Source organism: Mastomys coucha, unplaced genomic scaffold (assembly GCF_008632895.1).
Source record: "Mastomys coucha isolate ucsf_1 unplaced genomic scaffold, UCSF_Mcou_1 pScaffold21, whole genome shotgun sequence".
Taxonomy (NCBI): Eukaryota; Metazoa; Chordata; class Mammalia; order Rodentia; family Muridae; genus Mastomys; species Mastomys coucha.
Genome location: NW_022196904.1, coordinates 10224683 through 10244731, shown reverse-complemented (window position 1 = coordinate 10244731; position 20049 = coordinate 10224683). Strand labels below are relative to the sequence as shown.

At 39.4% G+C, this 20049-nt stretch overlaps 1 protein-coding gene across 1 annotated transcript; it reads right to left on the bottom strand.

Moving 5' to 3' along the window:
* Positions 1 to 1373: 1373 nt before the first annotated feature.
* Bsph1 (binder of sperm protein homolog 1) lies at positions 1374 to 17456 on the bottom strand. The gene is made up of 6 exons (XM_031384183.1): positions 17384 to 17456; positions 13627 to 13647; positions 5015 to 5044; positions 3013 to 3144; positions 2107 to 2251; positions 1374 to 1452 (listed from the first exon to the last, which is right to left on the bottom strand). Exons 1-5 carry the CDS (start codon positions 17454 to 17456, stop codon positions 2109 to 2111), a joined length of 399 nt encoding a protein of 132 aa, XP_031240043.1. The 3' UTR covers positions 1374 to 1452; positions 2107 to 2108.
* Positions 17457 to 20049: the final 2593 nt, after the last annotated feature.

The window sequence follows — 20049 nt, the reverse complement described above, 5'->3', positions numbered from 1 at the left end:
TGTGTCATTGAGATCCTGCAGCTTGGGTACCACAGGACTGGCACTTTCACATACCCCAACCATTTACAGATGACAAATTTGTGGGTGGACCAATTCAGAGTCCTGGAACTGGGTGATAGCTGAACTGATCAGCCCACAGTCTCTCCCTTTTCCACACTACCAGGACTATCTCTCCAGCACTGCTCTAGCTAGGTTACCCAGTGTCACCTGCCATTGGCAGGAGGCAGATGGCAGGGTCCCCTCTCCTCTCCTGCTCTCATGCCATGGGGATGGCTCACCCACACCCATGCCTCCAAAGTCAGCTCCACTGGGCTGCCCAGTTAAAGTGCAGAACCCACTCTCCCAAATGCTGTAGTCTGTAACTTTCAGGAACCTGTTCTCTCCTTCTACATGGATTCTCCTACTACATGGATTCTCCCTCTACTATATGGAACTCAGGTCACCAGGTTTGGTGGAAGGCAGTTTTACCCACTGAGCAATCTCATTAGACCCTACAGTGTGATTTTCAAATACCCCAATATTGCAGTAGGCATGATGACGAGGGACTATAATCCCAAGATGTGAGAGCCTGTGATAGGAAACTTACCAGTTTAAGAAAAACCTTGCTTATATATCAAAACCTCATCTTTTTCTGAAATGTTATGAACATTGCAAAATGCACACACTGAGGGGGCAGCTCAGTGGGAACCTATTGAAGGCCCAAAAAGCTTGGGAATGGAGACCTAGACTTCTAATTTGATTGATTTATTGCAATAACTCTTATGCCCAGCTCTACACCAGACACTTTTTCAGACAGTTTCAGGAACTACTGTCTTTGCTTCCTGGATAAGAAAAGATACAGACACAAACCTCGAACACACATATTCTTAGCTTTCTCCTTTTAGGAACCTGGTGGGTACTGATGTCAGGTGAACTCACCAAGCAGCCAAGAAGAGCCAAGGCCTAGATAGGCATAAAGATTGCTACCCGGATTCTAAGGGGAACATGGGACCTGGCATCCTGTTAACCCTTCACCCAACCAGATGTCATGTGGTCATGCTGACAAGCTCACTTCATGTATTCCAATTATCTTGTTACATACAGCAACAATCCCATGGTGGTTGAGGTTTACACCATCTCCTTCATGTTCTGGATGAAATAGGAAACAATTATAATGCCCACCAATTTACACACTGCCAAATATGACTCCTACTCTCTAGTGTTGAAAATTCCTCAGTATATTCTCTTCAAAATCCTTCTTTGAATTCTGCCCAGTTGACTTCGCCTTTTGGAAAATTTAAGAAGCTCTTGCATCCCAGCAGAGTATTTGAAGGCTGCTTTGTGTTGCTGTGGCATTTCCATGGCAAACCCCCCTTTCATCTATTAGAATGAATTTAGCGGTCAGCTCTTCCCCTTTTGGGTGAATGTATGAGGCACTTGCTGTGTCTTCTTCACCGTCAGATACAAATGGTGCTAGAAGGGGAAAGGGTGGAGTATGATTTGACTTGGTTCAGATAAAAAGCAAAGTGGACACAGAGCAGGTGGAGAACTGTGTTCTTAAAATTTGGCCTTTCTTCAGCAATGAACTTCCAATTGTCTTAACTGTACCACTTTCATCTTCAAAGCAAAATCAAGAGTTTATGGAGATTTCCCACACTCCCTTTGTCCCCACACATGTATCATGTTCCCTATTATCAATGTCTCCGACTGAGTAGTGTAATGATGACAAAAAAATCTACATTGGCAGACTGCTTTCACCCTGATATAATTTTTAATGGATTCATTTTATATGCATAGAAAATAAAAAGTGGTTTCTGAACAATAACTCTCCATCTTAAAATCCCACAAGCCATCATCTATACCCTAAGTTATCTATAGTCAGAGCATCTTCACTTTGCATCTCACAAAAAGAAGCTTTAAATTTAAACAAAAACTTGCAATGAAGATTCAACCTCTACCCCTCTTGACCAAAAGAAAGGAGGGAAGTTCTTTCCAAGAAGAATTAATATTTCCCTTCCTTCTCTCCCCAACCAATTATCATCATTGTCATCATCATCATCATCATCATCATCATCATCATCATCATCATCATCATCATCATCATCATTATCATCCAATAAATCTCACCATTATATACAATATTTCCAAACATGGTCTTTGTTGTAATTTGGGGTGAGTGAACACCACCTTCTTCCAAACACCTCCCCGTCCTCTGTGCAATCCCAGTAGATCATACGTCTGTACCAGAAGGGAAAGGCACATGGAGCATAGTCTGTAAAAGGAAGAGTCAGTGGGAAGAGGAACACTTTCTTCTTTGCAGCACACACACACACACACACACACACACACACACACACACACACACTTCTGCACAATCTTCTCTTCCCTAGTCAGTGCAGCTATTACCCACACTTCCACACAATCTTCTCTTCTCTAGTCCATGTAGCTATTATATTGCAATTCATTTCTACTTGATGTTCTACTAGGAGTTTTTTATCAAGATGATGGAACCAAAACCACTTAATTCTATGTGATTTTTATATTATCAGAAATTACACATCTTGGGGACTTGGAATACAATTCAGTATCTGAAGTCCTCACTGTGCAAAGATGAGGACCCAATTTCAGATACCTAGGATCCAAATAAAGAATCTAGGTATAGTATTACATGCCTCCAATCTTAACTCTAGGGGAGGATAGAGAGAAGTAAATCTCCTAGGCTTGCTGAATGGGTAGATTCACCAAATCAGCAACCTCCAAGTTCAATGACAGACCCTATCTCAAAAAATAAATAATAATAATAAAAAAGGAAAGAGTAATAGAAGGAGATACATGACATTGGCCTCTGGCCTCCACACACTCACAGGTACACACCCACACTTATAGCCTATTCACTCATTCAACAGCAACAAAGAAGTTGTGTGCTTCTTATTTTCACAACAGAATTTGTTCTGGATTCTGAGTTCTTGTCTATCACAATAAATGGTCCCCAAGAAAAGGGATGAATCTCCCACCTGTGAGACAAGCACTTACCTGAAAGAGCACAGTACTTCCAGTAACCTTGAAAAGTCTTATTCAAAGAACACCACTTGTGTTTCAGATTGAAATTGACACAGTCATAGAATATTTCACTTCTATACCAGAATGGAAAGACACATACACCATCTAAAAGAAAACAAAAATTCTTTATCTATCCCTGAGTGTGTTAGTAGAGATTTTTTTAAATTAATTCCTTCCCTAAATGAGATATCTATGTCAACACCCACACAGCAGCACATCTCATAGAGGGGGTAGAAAGAATGTAATGTCAGAAGATTGGGAAGAAGAGCTGTGGCATGCTGTCTTCTAGACATGGCATGGGCATTGCAGCAGCTATGATGAGCTGCCTAGCATCAAGCCAACAGATCAGTCAACATTCCAGTGTGTCTCTAATTGCCAAAATGAGTTAATTTTGACAAACAATTTGTTACCAAAATGAAAAAAAATGAAGAAGACATAAAACAAGGAAAGAAGTGTTAGGAATGTGAGAAGTGGGATGAAGTGTTAGAGATGGATATGCTCAAAATACATTGTTTACATGTGTGAAATTGACAAATATAAACCATTTTATATAGCACATTTTTAATTAAAATAGAATTACATCACATCCTTCCTTCCTTTAAATGTATTAGATATATATTTAAAAAACAAAAATCTATTATATTTTAAACTTTTAAGTGAGTTCTTTCAGGAGTAAAGCGATGGATCAGTGGTTAAGAGCACATACTGTTATTGTAGAGTATCCACATTCACTTCTAAGCACCCCAGTGTGGCAACTCACAATTTCCTATAACTCAGGCTCCAAGGAAGATCTTATACATTGGGCCTCCACAGGCATTTGCATTCACATGAGCACACCAAAATACAAACACAAGCACATATATAACTAAAAAACTAAATGTAACTCCTTTAAAAAGGTGAGTTCTTCTTCAGAATCCCTTATTTTAGAGATCAAAGCCACTATTAGAATTGTGAGCACCATTGTGAAAAAAAGGCAAGGCCGGAATCTTAGGGTTTTTATTGCTATAAAGGGATACTATTAACCTGACACCTCTTATAAACAAAAACATGTCACTGGGCTTACAGTTTCAGAGGCTTACTTCGTTATTGCAATGGAGCCATCATGGCAGCATGCAGGCAGACATGGCACTGGAGAAGGAGCTAAGAGTTCTACATCTGGATCGGCAAGCAGCAGGAAGTGAACTGACTTGAGCTTCTGAGACCTCAAAGCGCACCCTCTAGTGACCTACTCTGACAAGGCCACAGCTACTAATAGTACCACTCTCTATGAGCCTATATGGGTTATTTTTACTCAAACCACCATAACCTAGATCCTACAAGCATCAAAAATATTACTTATTTGACTCCACCTAGGTCGATACCATGTTTTTCACATTGAAACATCTATAATATGGTTAGACAACTGATTATAAAACAAAGTGTTTTTCTACTTCAGTACTGTTTTGTTCACAATGTCCCAAATTATTATTGGCTGATTTTCTATATGAATTTTTTTCTATATGAATTTTTATATTGGCATTCTCTATTAGAATGGCAAGAATTTAAAAGTATAAATTTTTACTGCTGGTAAGAATTCTTGGGGGCATATTTCACTCTTATCTATTTAAAAGGAATATATGCAATGTTTTATGAAAAAAAGATAAAAGTAACTAGAAACAAAATCACTAAGTTCACATTTTTATGGAATCAGAAGACAACACACAGGGACTAAAGAGATCGCTCAGTGGTTAAGAGCACTAGATGCTTTTCCTAAGAACCTGGGTTCAGTTGTCAGCACCTATATGTCTGCTCACAACCATTTATAACTTCAACCAGGGAATTTGATGCCTTCTTCTGGCCTCCACTGACAGTAGGCATTCATGTGGTAAATGGACATACAGACAGGTGAACACCCATACACATAAAATTAAAATAAAGAAAAACATATAAAGAGAAAGAACATATATTAATAATAAAAATTTTCTGATCAGCTTACCTTCTGTCTCTGGATTTCTAATTACGGACTCTGAAAAATTAAAATTTAAGTAAAGGTCATTTCAATCATAGACTTTAAAACAGACTCTTCTGGAAAATAAACATTAATAGATATGTTAATATGAGGAAGAATAGTATTGGCATAAGATCATGTCAAGGAAGAGATACCATGACCACAGCAACTCTTCTGAAGAAAAGTATTTAATTGGGATGGGCTTACAGTTTCAGAGATTTAGTCCATTATTATCATGATGGGAATCATGGTAGCACATAAACAGACATGGTGCTGGAGAAGGAGCTGAGAGTTTTACATCTTGATTCACAGCCAGCAGAAGACTTTATCACACTGGGTATAGCTTCAGCATAGGAGACCTCAAAGACCACTCCCAGAGTGGCATATTCCTTCAGCAAGGCCACATATACTCCAATAATGTCACACCTCCTAATAGTGACACCAACTATAGGCCAAACATTAAAACACAAGAGTCTATGGGAAGCAAACCTATCCAAACCGCCATAGATATCATACATGTTTTATTTTCAGATCTAGTTTTATGCTCCTGAAATGATTTATTTTATAGAATCCTACATTCTTTTTCATTGCTGGGGGTTGAACCCAGGCCTTGTGGATGTGGTAAGTACTTAGCCATGCTTCTAGACCCTCACTGGAGAAATTCTTGACAGGCTCTCTACTTATCCTATATATTTCTTAGTGGCTTCATTCCAAAGCATTTCATCATCTATATAAAAGAGAGTAGTACTTCCTCTTTTATCAATGTCTGAATGGCTCTCAACATTAATTATCCAGAAAAAGTATTTATATTTATCTTATATCAGCAACAAAGCCAGATTCTAATAATTTTGCCAGCTTTATTAGTAGCCTATTATTTTATATCAGCTGACAGGTTATTTCTCTTTCATGATATAACATATATTAGAGGTTCCCTCTCCTGTCAAGTTAACTAATACTGTTGACAATATATAGTCCTGTGATTATGGGTTTAGTTGGAATGGCATTCTAATTAAAATTCCAATTCCATTACAAATCAGAACTGGTCAAAGTGCAAAGAATATGTGTCCATGGAGTGTTCAGCCACAGATGAAACATCTATATCATATACCCTTCTCCTGAGGCCCAATGAATATCATGGATGAGGGAGAAAAAGATTGTAACACCCAATGAAAAGGTGGAACAATGAATCCAATGCCCTCTCCTGGCCTTGGCAGACACCAGTACTAATAAATACATACCTACATGCAGACATACACACACATGTAAAATTAAAAATAAAATAATTCTTTTTAAAATAGTAAATTAAAAATAAAATGTCAATCAGTAAGGGAATTTTAAAGAAAAACACGCTTTGTAGTATTGTAAACTGTTACCAAAATTGACCATATGAACAGACACAGAAATGTCTGATTTGTTATTTTTTAAAGTATTTGGTCTTTGAGGAAAGAAAATAACAGTTTGATATATCCATAATGACAAATTTAATTGCTTAAAGGTACTAATATAATAATTATTTTTTTTAATTTTTGATACTTTTGCTAGTTGTTTGGGAACTTAGTATATTATATTTTTATAATACTCCCTCTAGTAGGTTCTCCCAGATCCACACACCTCATTCCATACTCACCTAAACGTATTCCCTATATATGATTGGGTAAGTCACTATCCACTGGAGCGTGGTTGATTGAGTGCATAGCCTTTAAGAGAACTAACTTTTCCTCTTTCAGCAGTTATCGATTATCAATAGCTCATTGCTTATTTCTTACTTACCTACCATTCCTAAGAATTTTTATTGGTATGCCCATAGATTACTGCAGCACTCAACCCTTATCACAAAAGCATCTTTTGTAGTAGATGCCAATCAACAGACACCTACAACTGCTCAACATGCAGAGAACAAGACATTGTAGGATGCTCATCCTTAAATGTGACATCTATAGCACACTCCATTCTGCTCAGGCTCAGGGATTATTGAGAATGTGGGAGCAGAAATGTCAGATAGCCTAGGGCAAAGAAAGTGCTCCAGACCTCATCCCACACCAAAAGACAGCTTGACTCCCAGGAGGTCCATCAAAACCAGACTCACAGGTAAGACACCCCCTGCCTGAATACCTGGCCTAACTAGGATGCCTACCTGCCATGCCCTGTCCTGCCAGGGACACATTTTCCTTCAACTCCACAATTTGACCTAGGGCAGAGCCAGCACCCCAGACCCATTCCCACCCACAGGCAGCTTGACTCCCAGTAGGTCAATCACAACCGGGCTCACGGAAAACACTGAGGCCAGTTAACACCTGAGATACCAGACGGTAAGAAGCAAGCACAAAAACATAAGCAACAGAAACCAATGCCACTTGGCAACATCAGAATCCAGTTCTCCCACCACAAAAAGGGTCCCATAGACCCCAACACACATAAAAAGCAAGATTCTGATCTAAAATCCCATCTCATGAAAATGATAAGATAACCCTAAGGATGACATAAAAAACAAAAAAACAAAAAAAACTCGCTTAAAGAAATACAGAGGAAGACAGGTAAACAGGCAGAAGCCCTTCAAGAGGAAACACATGAATCTCTTTTTATATATAAATTAATTTATATTGTACACTCCATATTCCATTCCCTGGCCCCCTCAATCTACCCTCCAACTGATCCACATCCCACACCTTCTCCCCAATCCACCCAATACCAGATCAGGTTCCCCTCTTCCCCTACTCCACTACTTCTGTCCACTTTCCCTCCCAGGTTCATCCATCCCTCCCCACTTGTGATTGTTTTCTTTGTTCTCCCAAGTGGGACTGAGGCATCCTCACTTGGGAACTTCAGCTTGCTGACCTTTTTGAGTTCTGTGGACTGTATCTTGGGTATTCTGTACTTTTTCCCCTAATAACCACTTATTAGTGAGTACATACCATGTACTTTCTTTTTGGTCTGAGTTACCTCACTCAGGATGATATTTTCTAGTTCCATCCATTTGCCTGCAAAACTCATGATGTCTTCATTCTTAATAGATGAGTAGAATTCCATTGTGTAAATGAACCACATTTTCTGTATCCATTCTTCTGTCGTGGGACATCTAGGTTGTTTCCAGATTCTGACTATCACAAATAAGGCTGCTATGGACATAGTGGAACACGTGCCCCTGTAGCATGGAGGGACATCTTTTGGGTATATTCCCAAGAGTAGTATAGCTAGGTCTTCAGGTAGATTTATTTCCAATGTTCTGAGGAATCTCCAAATTGATTTCCAGAGTCATTGTACCAGTTTACAATCCCACCAGCAATGGAAGAGTGTTCCTCTTTCTCCACATCCTCCCCAACATGTGTTGTCACCTGGGGTTTGGATCTTAGCCATTCTGATTGGTGTAAGGTGGAATCTTGAGATCGTTTTGATTTTCATTTCTCTGATCACTAAAGACAGAGAAAATTTCTTTAGGTGCTTTGCAGCCATTTGAGATTCTTCAGTTGTGAATCCTCTGTTTACTTCTATACCCCACTATTTGATTGGGTTGTTTAGGTTTTTGGTGATTAACTTCTCACGTTCTTTATATGTTTTGGATATTAGTCCTCTATCAGATGTAGGGTTAGTGAAGTTTTTTTCCCAATCTCTAATGTGTAGATTTGTTTTATTGACTATGCCCTTTGCCTTACAGAAACTTCCAAGTTTCATGAGGTCCCATTTATCAATTCTTGATCTTAGAGCATGAGCTATTGGAGTTCTGTTTAGGAAATTCCCCCCTGTGCCAATGAATGTAAAGATCTTTCCCACTTTTATCTTCTATTAGATTCAGTGTATCTGGTTTTATGTTGAGGTCCTTGATCCACTTGGACTTGAGCTTTGTACAGGTGATAAATATGGGTCTACTCTACATTCATTCTTCTACATGTGGACCAGTTAAACCAGCACCATTTATTGAAGATCATTTCTTTTTTCCATTGTATATTTTTGGCATTGTTGTCAAAGATCAAGTGACTGTAGGTGTGTGGTTTTATTTCTGGGTTTCAATTCTATTCCTTTGATCAACATGTTTGTCTTTGTACCAATACCATGCAGTTTTTATCACTATTGCTTGTAGTAAAGTTTAAGGTCAGGGATGGTGATTCCCCCAGCTGTTCTTTTATTGTTAAGAATTTTTTTCACTATTCTAGGTTTTTTGACTTTCTAGATGAATTTGAGAATTGCTCTTCAAATGTCTTTGAAGAGTTGTGTTGGGATTTTGATGGGATTACATTGAATCTATAGATTGTCTTTGGTAGGATGGCCATTTTTACTATGTTAATTCTGCAATTCATGAGCATGGGAGATTTCTCCATTTCTGGGATTTTCTTTGATTTCTTCCTTCAGAGACTTGAAGTTATTATCATACAGGTCTTTCACTTGTTTGGTTAGAGATGCACAAAGATATTTTATGTTATTTGTGGCTATTATGTAGGAGGTTGTTTCCCTAATTTCTTTCTCAAAATGTTTATCCTTTATATAAAAAAAGGCTACAGATTTATTTGAGTTAATTTTATATCCAACCACTTTGCTGGAGGTGTTTATCAGCTGGAGAAGTTGAAGAAATGCAAAAAACACAATTAAACAGGTGAAGGAATTGAATACAACTGTTGAGGTTCTAAAAATAGAAATAAGCAATAAAGAAATCACAAAGGGAAGCAACCATGGAGATGGAAAAACTAGGAAGATCAGGAGTTACAGATGCAGACACCATCAATAGAATACAAGGGAGAGGAGAGAGAATCTAAGGTACAGAAGATACCATACAAGATAATGACACAACCTTCAAAAAATACAAAGTGGAAAATCTTCTAATCCAAAACATCCAGGAACTCAGGAATTAATGAAAGGCTGGGAAGCCCACAGGACACCAAATAGATTGGACCAGAAGAAAATTCCTTCCATTACATAATAATCAAACCATTAAATAAACAGAACAAAGAAATAATATTAAAAAGTGTAAGAGAAAAAGGCCAAGTAACATATAAAAGCAGATTTATCAAAATTACAACAGTCTTCTCAACAGAGACTCTAAAAGTCAGAAGATGACCCCATAGCAGTGGCACATGCCTTTAATCCCAGCACTTGAGAGGCAGAGGCAGGTGGATTTCTGAGTTCGAGGCCAGCCTGGTCTATAGAGTGAGTTCCAGGACACCCAGGGTTGCACAGAGAAAACCTATCTCGAAAATAAAAAAAAGCCAGAAGATGGCAGACATCATGCAGACCCTAAAAGAACACAAATTCCAGCCATGGCTATTATAACCAGCAAAACTCTCAATCACCATAGATGGAGAAATGAATATATTCCATGACAAAGCTAAATTTAAACAATATATTTCCATGAATCCAGCCCCACAAAAGAAGATAGAAGGAAAACTCCACACAAGGAGGGAAATTACACCCAAGAAAAAGCACAAAATTAATTTCACAACAAACCCAAAAGAAGAGAACCACAAAAACATAATACCAACTCTAAAAACAAAAATAACAGAAATCAGGAATCATTGCTCTTTATTTTCTCTCAACATCAATGGACTCAAATCCCCAATAAAAAGACATAGGCTAATAGTTTGGCTATGTAAACAGCACCCAACATTTTGATGTATACAGGAAATACAAATCAGTGACAAAAACAGACAAGACTCAGAGTCAAAGACTGGAAAAATGTTTCCAAGCAAATGGTCATAAGAAGCAAGATGGAATAGCCACTCTAGTGTACAATAAATAGCAAAAAAAAAAAACAGGATAGCAAAAACAATTCACACCAATAAAAGAATTTGGGATGGGGTTGGAGAGATGGCTCAGTGGTTAAGGGCATTAACTGCTCTTCCAGAGGTCCTGAGTTCAATTCCCAGCAACCACATGGTGGCTCACAACCATCTGCAATGGGATCTGATGCTCTCTTCTGACCTGCATGTGCTCTAACATCCATATATGTGTATATAATATATAATATATATATTTTTATATAATTATATATATATTTATATATATATAAATATATATATTTATATATATATTTATATATTATATATTATATACACATATATAATCTTAAAAAAAGAACTTGAGCAATAGTGATAAAAACTGAATGATTTTGGTACAGAGACAAACCAATAGATCAATGGAATAGAATTGAAGACCCAGAAATAAACCCACATAACTATGGTCACTTGATCATTGACAAAGAAGCGAAAAACATACAGTGGAAAAAAAGACAGCATTTTCCATAAATGATGCTGGTGTAACTGGCAGTCTGCATGTAGAAGAATATAAATTGACCCATTCTTATCTTCTTGTACAAAGCTCAAGACCAAATGGATCAAGGACCTCCATATAAAACCAGATACACTTTAATGGAAGTGAAACATAGAATTTAATGGAAGAGAAAGTGAGGGAAAGCATTGAATACATCAGCACAGGAGAAATTTTCCTGAACAGAACACCAAGAGCTCAGGTTCTAATTTCAACAATTGACAAAAGAGACCTCATGAAACTGGAAAGCTTCTGTAAGACAAAAGACACTGTCAATAGAACAAAACGGCAACCAACAGATGGGGAAAAGATCTTTACCAATCCTACATCCAACAGAGAGCTAATATCCAATTTATACAAAGAACTCAAGAAGTTAGACTCCAGAGAACCAAATAACCGTATCAAAAAATGGGGAACAGAGCTAAACAGAGAATTCTCTACTGAGGAAACTCAAAGGGCTCAAAAACACCTAAAGAAATGTTCAACATCTTTAGTCATCAGGGAAATGTATATCAAAATGACCCAGAGATTCTTTCACCTTACACCAGTCAGAATGGCTAAGATCAAAAACGCAGGTGACAGCAGATGCTGGCAAGGGTATAGAAAAAGAGGAACATCCTTTCATTGCTGGTGGGATGTCAAACTGGTAAAACCACTTTGTAAATCAATTTGGCAGTTCCTCTGAAAATTGGAAATAGTTCTACCTAAAGATCACCTATACCACTACTGAGTATTTACCCAAAAGATGCTCCTACATATGACAAAGACACATGCTCCACTATGTTTTTAGCAGCCTTACTTATAATAGCCAGAAGCTGGAAACAGCTCAGATGTCCTTCAATGGAAGAATGGCTACAAAAAAAAAATGTGCTACATTTACACAATGGAATACTACTCAGCTATTAAAAATGACAACTTCATGAACTTTGTAGGCAAATGGATAGAATTAATATCATCCTGAGTGAAGTTATCCAGACCTAAAATGGCATACATGGTATGTACTCATTAATAAGTGGATATTAGCCCAAAACCTCAGAATACCCATGATACAACTTATAGACCATGAAGTTTTACAAGAAGAAAGGCCAAAGTGTAGATGCTACAAACAGACCTAGAACTTGTAACAAAATAATCACAGGAGGCTGAAGGAGGGAGGCACCTGGATGGGAGAGGGGAGAGGGAGGAAAAAGGGGGAGCAAGATCATATATGTGAAGAGATAAGAGAGAATTTCAGAGGGCCAGAACAATGAATAGAAATAAGTAGCAATGGGATGTGGGGAACTGGGGGAACCGCTTGAAAATCCCAGATGACAGGGATGTGAAAGGCTCCCAGAACCCAATGGAGATGATTAGCTGAAATAACCAACATTGGAGAAATAGAACCAGAAGAGACTACCTCAAGTAGATAGACATGGCCCCAGTAGAAGGATAGGATCACCCAACCATCTCAAAAATTTTAACCCAGAATTGCACCTGTCTAAAGGAAATGCAGGGACAAAAATGGAGTAGAAACTGAAGGAAAGGCTATTCAGAGACTGCCCCACTTCGGGATCCATCCCATCTGCAGCCACCAAACCCCAACACTCACTATTGCTGATGCCAAGATGTGCTTGCAGACAGGAGCCTGGTATGGCTGTCTTCTGAGAGGCTCTGCCAGTACCTGACTAAGACAGATGCAGATACTCACAGCCAATTATTGGACTGAGCCTGGTGACCTCAATGGAAGAGTTAGGGGAAGGGGTGAAGGAGCTGAAGGAGGTATTGAAACTCCATAGGAAGAACAACAGTATCAACTAACTGGACCCATCAGAACTATGAAAGAGTATATGGACCTTTCCATGGCTCCCGATACATATGTAGCAGAGGACTGCCTCATCTGGCATCAGTGGGAGGGAAGGCACTTTGTCCTGTGGAGGTTTGATGCTGCGGAGAAAGGGGATGTTAGAGGGGTGAGGTGGGAGTGGAGGGATGGGTGGGGGAGCACCCTCTTGAGGCAAAGAGAAGGAGGATAGGGAAGATCAGGGAGGGGAAACCAGTGAGGGGGATTATTTGAAATATAAACAAATAAAATGGCTAATAAATTAAAATTTTTCAGAGCCAGATACAGTGGATGAATATAAGGAAAGAATGTTTTCCATACACAACAGGCTGTTACACATTTGAACCCACAGCTACTGTGACAGCATGCACAAGAACCATGCAAATTAAAACTATATAAAATTCTTAAATGTTTTAATTTACTTTCCCATACATATAATATTTTGTATTTTAAAAATAAGAAGTATCCAGTGACACCACTTACTACATTTTTACAATGTTTAGTAAAGGGTTTTTAAAAACAAACTCACCTATGGTTGGTGCATAATAATCTGAAAAACATAATTAGAAACAAATATTTATTTCACTAAATTTAACATTTAGAATTAGACAAAAATTTCTCAGTAAATTTAATTGTAAAAAATTGTACTCTTAAGTTGCACATTTGAACTCACAGTAGTTGTGATAGCATGCACAAGACCTGTACAAGTTCAAGCCATACAAAATTGTAACTATCTTTAAAGTTAAGTATTAAAGTATCATGGCTTTACAAGACAAAAGGGTACACTGAGTGACTATGGCTCTAGTCCAGTGGCCTCACAGGTCAGTGCAGGGCTGATCTTTGGTTCTAGTGCCTGAGCTACCACCTGAGGCCATAGTGATGTTTGATCTATGCTGTCGCCCAGGGCCATGTCTGGGTCAGAGGACCTACTGCAACCCAGGTTTCTGTTGATGTTTGTGTCCAATGTTGTCACCAAAGGTCATGTGGATGGCCATGGCTTGGACTGCCACTTAAATACATGTTTATGTTCATGGACCTTGTTGCCACTGGGGGCCATGTTGGTGTGAATGGCCTACACAACCACCTGAGGCCATGATGATTTCTGCAGTTCAGGCTGCCACTAAGGACCTTGTTTGTATCTATGGGCCTATTGCAGGCTAGGGCCATGTTCATGGTCTGTACTATCACAAGAAACCATGTGGAAACCCATAGTCCATGTTCCTACTGACTGTAAAGACCAAGAAAGCTACTTCTGTACTTACATGGATGCACAGTTGAAAAAGATGGACATGGAAGGCTTCTATGACAACCTGTACCCCTTCTGCTCCACCAACACTCCCCAACAAAGTAGAAGCCTAATACTAAGCCATTGAAGAGAACTATTAAAGTGTGATCAGAGTTCTGAAGTTAGCTCTCCACAATTGATGGCTTCTGGTATGGGGTGCAGAAGGGAAACAACTCAGTTATATCTAAGGGGCTGACTACTTGAGTTTGTCCATGCTCCAGTGAGAATAGAAATAATACAAATCAGAGTTATTTTTAGGAGTGTTGCAAAGGGGAGGGTTGACATGGAAGAACTGGGAAATAAGTGTGATAGGGTACATGACATAAAATCAGTAAAAATACTATGTTATCAATGGGAGGGGAGGCACTTGATCCTGTGAAGGCTTAATGCCCCAGCATAGAAGAATGCTATGGTGGTAAGGCAGGAGTGGATGAGTGGATGGGGCAGCACCCTCACAGAAGCAGGTGGGAAGAGGAAAAGAATAGGGGGATTGTAGAGGGGAAACTGGGAAGATGGATAACATTTTAAATCTAAATAAATAAAATATTCAATAAAAAAGAAAAAATGTTATAAATAGGATATGTAGTGAATTGAGGGGGGAATAAGAGTATATATACTTATTTTTTATTGTATGTATATATGTATTATGAAATTGTTCAGAATAAAGAAAACTTTTTTAAAAAATAATAGAAGAAACATTTGCTAGCTATTAGTTATATATTTTATTCTCAAAATAATAATTTCAGTCCTGGAAAGAGATCACTCAAACCAGCCCTCTGTGAAATGTTTCCAACTTTCACTTCTCCCTCTCCAGGACATGATTATAAATGGTTTCAGCATGTTCAACTCAAGGCCTGTCTTCCCACTTGCCTATTCAATCATTGACTAAAGATATTTGTGATGTTTAATTTTAAATCTACCATGATATAATTGCCAAAATGCTAAGTAAGATTTAGTGATTTTCATTATTGGATTTCTCTGAAAGCCAAATGCCTCTAATTTCTGATCATATTCTCTCATCTTCAGACTGGCTATTGCAGTAATTTAATCATTATATCACATATTGACTAGAATCAGCACACAAGCTTTCAGTATGCACTTCAGTGGCTCAAACAAAAGGCCCATAGGCACTTGGCACTTGACACCAAGCCAAGCCTGAGGCACAACTCAGTTAGATCCCTAGCACCCACATAGCAAAAAGAAGAGACTGGACTCCCACAAGTTGTTCTCTGACCACAATATAGGTACTGTGATAAGCCATTACCACCACCACCCCCAATAAAAACAACATAAAACAAAAACTGTGGTGACACCTGGAGATGGCTCAGTGTTTAAGAGCTCTCACTGCTCTTGCAAAAGACTTGGGTTCAATTTTCAGGACCCACATGGCAACTCACAACCATCTGTAATTCCAGTTCCAGAGCATATCTTCACCCTCCATGGTCATCAGGCATGCATATGGTATTTATATATGCATGAAGGTAAAACACTCATACATATAAAATAAGTCTTTGGGGGGAAAGGCACTGATGGTAGCCTTTGTAACTCTAGGAAGCAAATATTCATGAACTGCCTAAAGGAGGACCATACATAAGCAACAGTTGGATGACCAAAAGCAAAACATTACTACATCATTCTAAGTACAGGATAACATGCCCCGGATCAATAGGATCTCACTTTATATAGCAGAGATGATAATGATAATATATAGAGGGATGAGGTGTCAAACCTTAAAAAGCCAGATGCTGAAAGTAGAAAGATCTTAGGAAAATCTTTTTTTAATTAGATATTTTCTTTATTTACATTTCAAATGTTATCCCCTTTCCTCCTTTCCCCTCCAAAACCCCCTATACTCCCCCCTCTCCCCCTGCTCACCAACCCACCCACTCCTGCTTCCTGGTCTTAGCATTCCCCTACACTGGGGCATAGAACCTTCACAGGACCAAGGGCCTCTACTTCCATTGATGACCAACAAGGCCATCCTCTCCTACACATGCAGCTGGAGCCATGGGTCCCGCCATGTGTACTCTTTGACTGTTAACTTAGTCCCTGGGAGTTCAGGGGGTACTGGTTGGATCATATTGTTGTTCCTCCTATGGTGCTGCAAAAATCTTAAGTAGCTTCTTGGATTATGTACTGTGTAAAGTGTACATGGTAAAAGCAAACTGGGCCAGCAAGATAGCTCAGAGGATAAAAGTGCTTGCTGACAAAGCCTGATGATCTTTGTTTGGTCTCCCAGAAGGAGAAAACAGACTCCTGCAAGTTTTTCTTTGATCTCTACATGCACACTATGATATCCAAGTATATATGCACATACACAAATAAATATTATTTAAACTTTTCAAATAAAAACACATAGCTATGGCAAAAGTATTGTCTTTCAATAATCATAAAATAGGAATTCCAGTTGATAGAAAAGTGGTTATATAAAGAGAATCTTCTCTTTTTTCTCTTTCACTTTTAAATACTTATCCACTCTGGCTTTTAATTGTTTTTAGATGCAAAGACATCCTGAGGAGTACTTAAATGAGTATATACTTTCAACCACTCCATAAAAAGTGATTTTCACAGCTCTGCACAATGCTCACAACACTAAGACAGGAACCAGAATACAATACTTCCTTAAGTAGCCATTTCAGAGTCACTCAAGTCAACACAACTTTGATAAGGAAATAAAACGGGTTTTCCAAAACTAAGACACCTTTTCTCCTTATGTAGGCATTTCAAACATCAAAATGAAGAGAGAACTTGTTCTGTGATGTGATTTCTGGCAGGAGAATACCACAATTTGCATTCTCATTCTTTCTCCCCTTTATCTTGCTAGGTTTGAGCCTTTGGAGGATCCTATTTTCTAGAGAATATGCCTTTGGATTTATTAGAACACATGAAATCAGGGTGGCCTCTCCCTTACAGGAAATCTCAGAGTTGTTACATATGGCAATGATGTACTAGGCTGTTTAATCAAAAATCCACTGCCAGCCACCCTCACTCCATCCCGTACCTTCTACTTGAAAACTGAAAAGGCTGTGAAACAGGCAGATTGAAACCAATAGAAAATCCAAAGGCTGGCCCATGTTCCTCCTGTCAGGTTGGTAAATGTAGCTCACTCTGAAAATCTTCCAGGCCTGGCATCCAGTCACAGCCTCTGTCTCATCCTTGTCACGTCATCTCTCTCCTCCTCCCTCCTCTTCCCACTCTTTTTTCTCTCCAGAGCTAGACCAAGCCTGCTACTTTTTCTTATCCTTCTATATTGAAAATGCCCACTCGGCTTCCTATCTCCCTTTTCCTTTCTCTCCTCTTCCTCTCTTACTTCTCCTCAACCTTCTCATCTCTTCTTCCTCACCATCTGCCCCACTCACTCCATCTCTAACTCCAGTTCATTTTGTCATCTACAACCATCTTCCCCTGACCCCTTTAACCTCCCCCTAAATTTTCTCCATTTCCCCCTCCCTTTTCTCTCCATCCACCTCCTTCAACTTCCTCTACTGCCCATTCTGTTTCTACATATCCCCCCCCACTTCTTCCTCTACATCATCCTTCCCTCTCTCCAGACTACAAAGCTAGGCCTCTAGCCTTGTAATCAAATACATACATAAAAAGAAACACTTAATATTAATGGCAGTAAGTATAAAGAAAGAAATCTGAGGTGTTCCCAGGAAGATAATCATCCAGGTCACATGGGGAGTCATGTGAATAAGGATAACTTCAAAATCCAGAGTTGAGAAATATGCTACAGAAATCCAGGAAAGCTTCTTCTTCCAGAGTCCTGTGACTTAATAGATTGGTGGAAGAGTGGTGGATAGCTCTCTGAGTTATGTACTTTTTATGGGACACTAAGTATTTACTAAAATGAGTTTACCTCCAAATGAAACAGAAACATTTCTCAGTAAGACTACTTTACCTCTTACTCTTGGAAAACCGACAGATCCTATGGTCTTGTACCATCTACCAGTCACACCTTGAGCACTAGGAATATTGTGACCCAGGAGGTACCATAACCCATGAATGAAGGGGAAATCTATACACAGAATGCTGACACTTGTGCTTAGAAGTAGCAGTGGGTGCAGGCTGGATAGCTGTCTTGTAGAAACCATTGCTGGCTTTCTAGCCTGGATGACAGCAGTCTGTGAGATTGTGATGCAGTAAAGAGTCTCTGTGTATTCACTAATCAGTGGATATTAGCCAAAAAAGTACAGAATAACCAAGATACAGTCCACAGAACTCAAAAAGGTAAACAAGCTGAAGTGCCCAAGAGAGGATGCCTCAGTCCCACTTGGGAGAAAGAAGAAAGCAACCACAAGTGGGGAGAGATGGAGGGATCTGGGAGGGAGAATGGACAGGGTGGGAGAGATAGGAGGAGAGGGAAACTTGATCTGGTATTGAGTGAGGGGAAAGGACTGAAGCCCTGAGGGCCAGCAGAAAGAATGAAAACAGGCAACCTCAGGAAATAGGAGGTTGTGGGAACCTCCAGAATGTACCAGAGACCTAGGGAATAAGAGACTCTTAGGAATCAGGGGGGACCTTAGATGAAATGCCTGACACTAGGAAGAGGGAACTTATAGAGCCCACCTTCAGCTGGAAGACAGGGTATCAAGTAAGGAATGTGATTGCCATCCCACAGTCACATCTCTGACCCATAATTGTTCCTGTCTGAAAGAATTACGAGAATGAAAATGTAGAGGAGCCTGAGGAAAAGAAGTCCAACCACAGGCCCAAGTGGCATCCAGCTCAAGGGAAGTCCCAGGGCCTCACACTATTACTGAAGAGTGCTCACAAAAAGGGACTTATCATGACTGCTCTCCAAAAGACCCAACAAGTAGCTGAAAGAGTCAGGTGCAGATATTTGCACCCAACCAATGGACAGAAGCAGCTGACCCATGTTGTTGAATTAGTGAAGACTGAAAGAAGCTGAGGAGAAGGGTGATCCTGTAGGAGGACCAGCAGTCTCAATTAATCTGGACCCCTGAGATCTCTCAGACACTGGACCACCAAACAGACAGCATGCATTAGCTGATATGAGGCCTCCAACACACATATAGTAGAGGACTTCCGGGTCTGTGTTCATTCAGAGATAATGCACCTAACCCTCAAGAGCCTGGAGGCCCTGTGGAGTTTAGAGGACAGGTGGGGTAGGGGTGGGGGCATCCACATAGAGACAGAGGGGGTGGGGAGAAGGTGTGGGATGTGGAGCAGTCATAATGTGGATGGGGTGCAGGGAATGGAATATGGAGTGTAAAAAAATAAATTAATTAAAAAAATAAAATAAAATAAAAGTAATAAAAAAGTTAAATAATCAATCAATTGGTGTATTAAAAATAATGAGAAAGAGAGACTCATAGATTATCCAGTTGTAATCAGAGAGAGGCATCATTCAGCAACTGATGGGAGCAGATGCAGAGATCAACAACCAGAGTGAGGAGAAATCCACAGAAGACAGAGAGAAAGATGATAGGAGCCAGGCATCAGGAGGACACCCTGAGAACATGGCACAAAAAATCAACCAAGCAGGGCTCATAGGGACTCACAGAGACTGCAGCAAAAATCAAGGACCCTGTAAAATCAGAGGACCCTGAGCTCGGTCCTCTGCATATATGTTATAGTAATGTAGGTTGGTGTTCCTGTGGGACTTCTAACAGTGGGAGTGGAGCTATCTCTGACTCTGTTTTC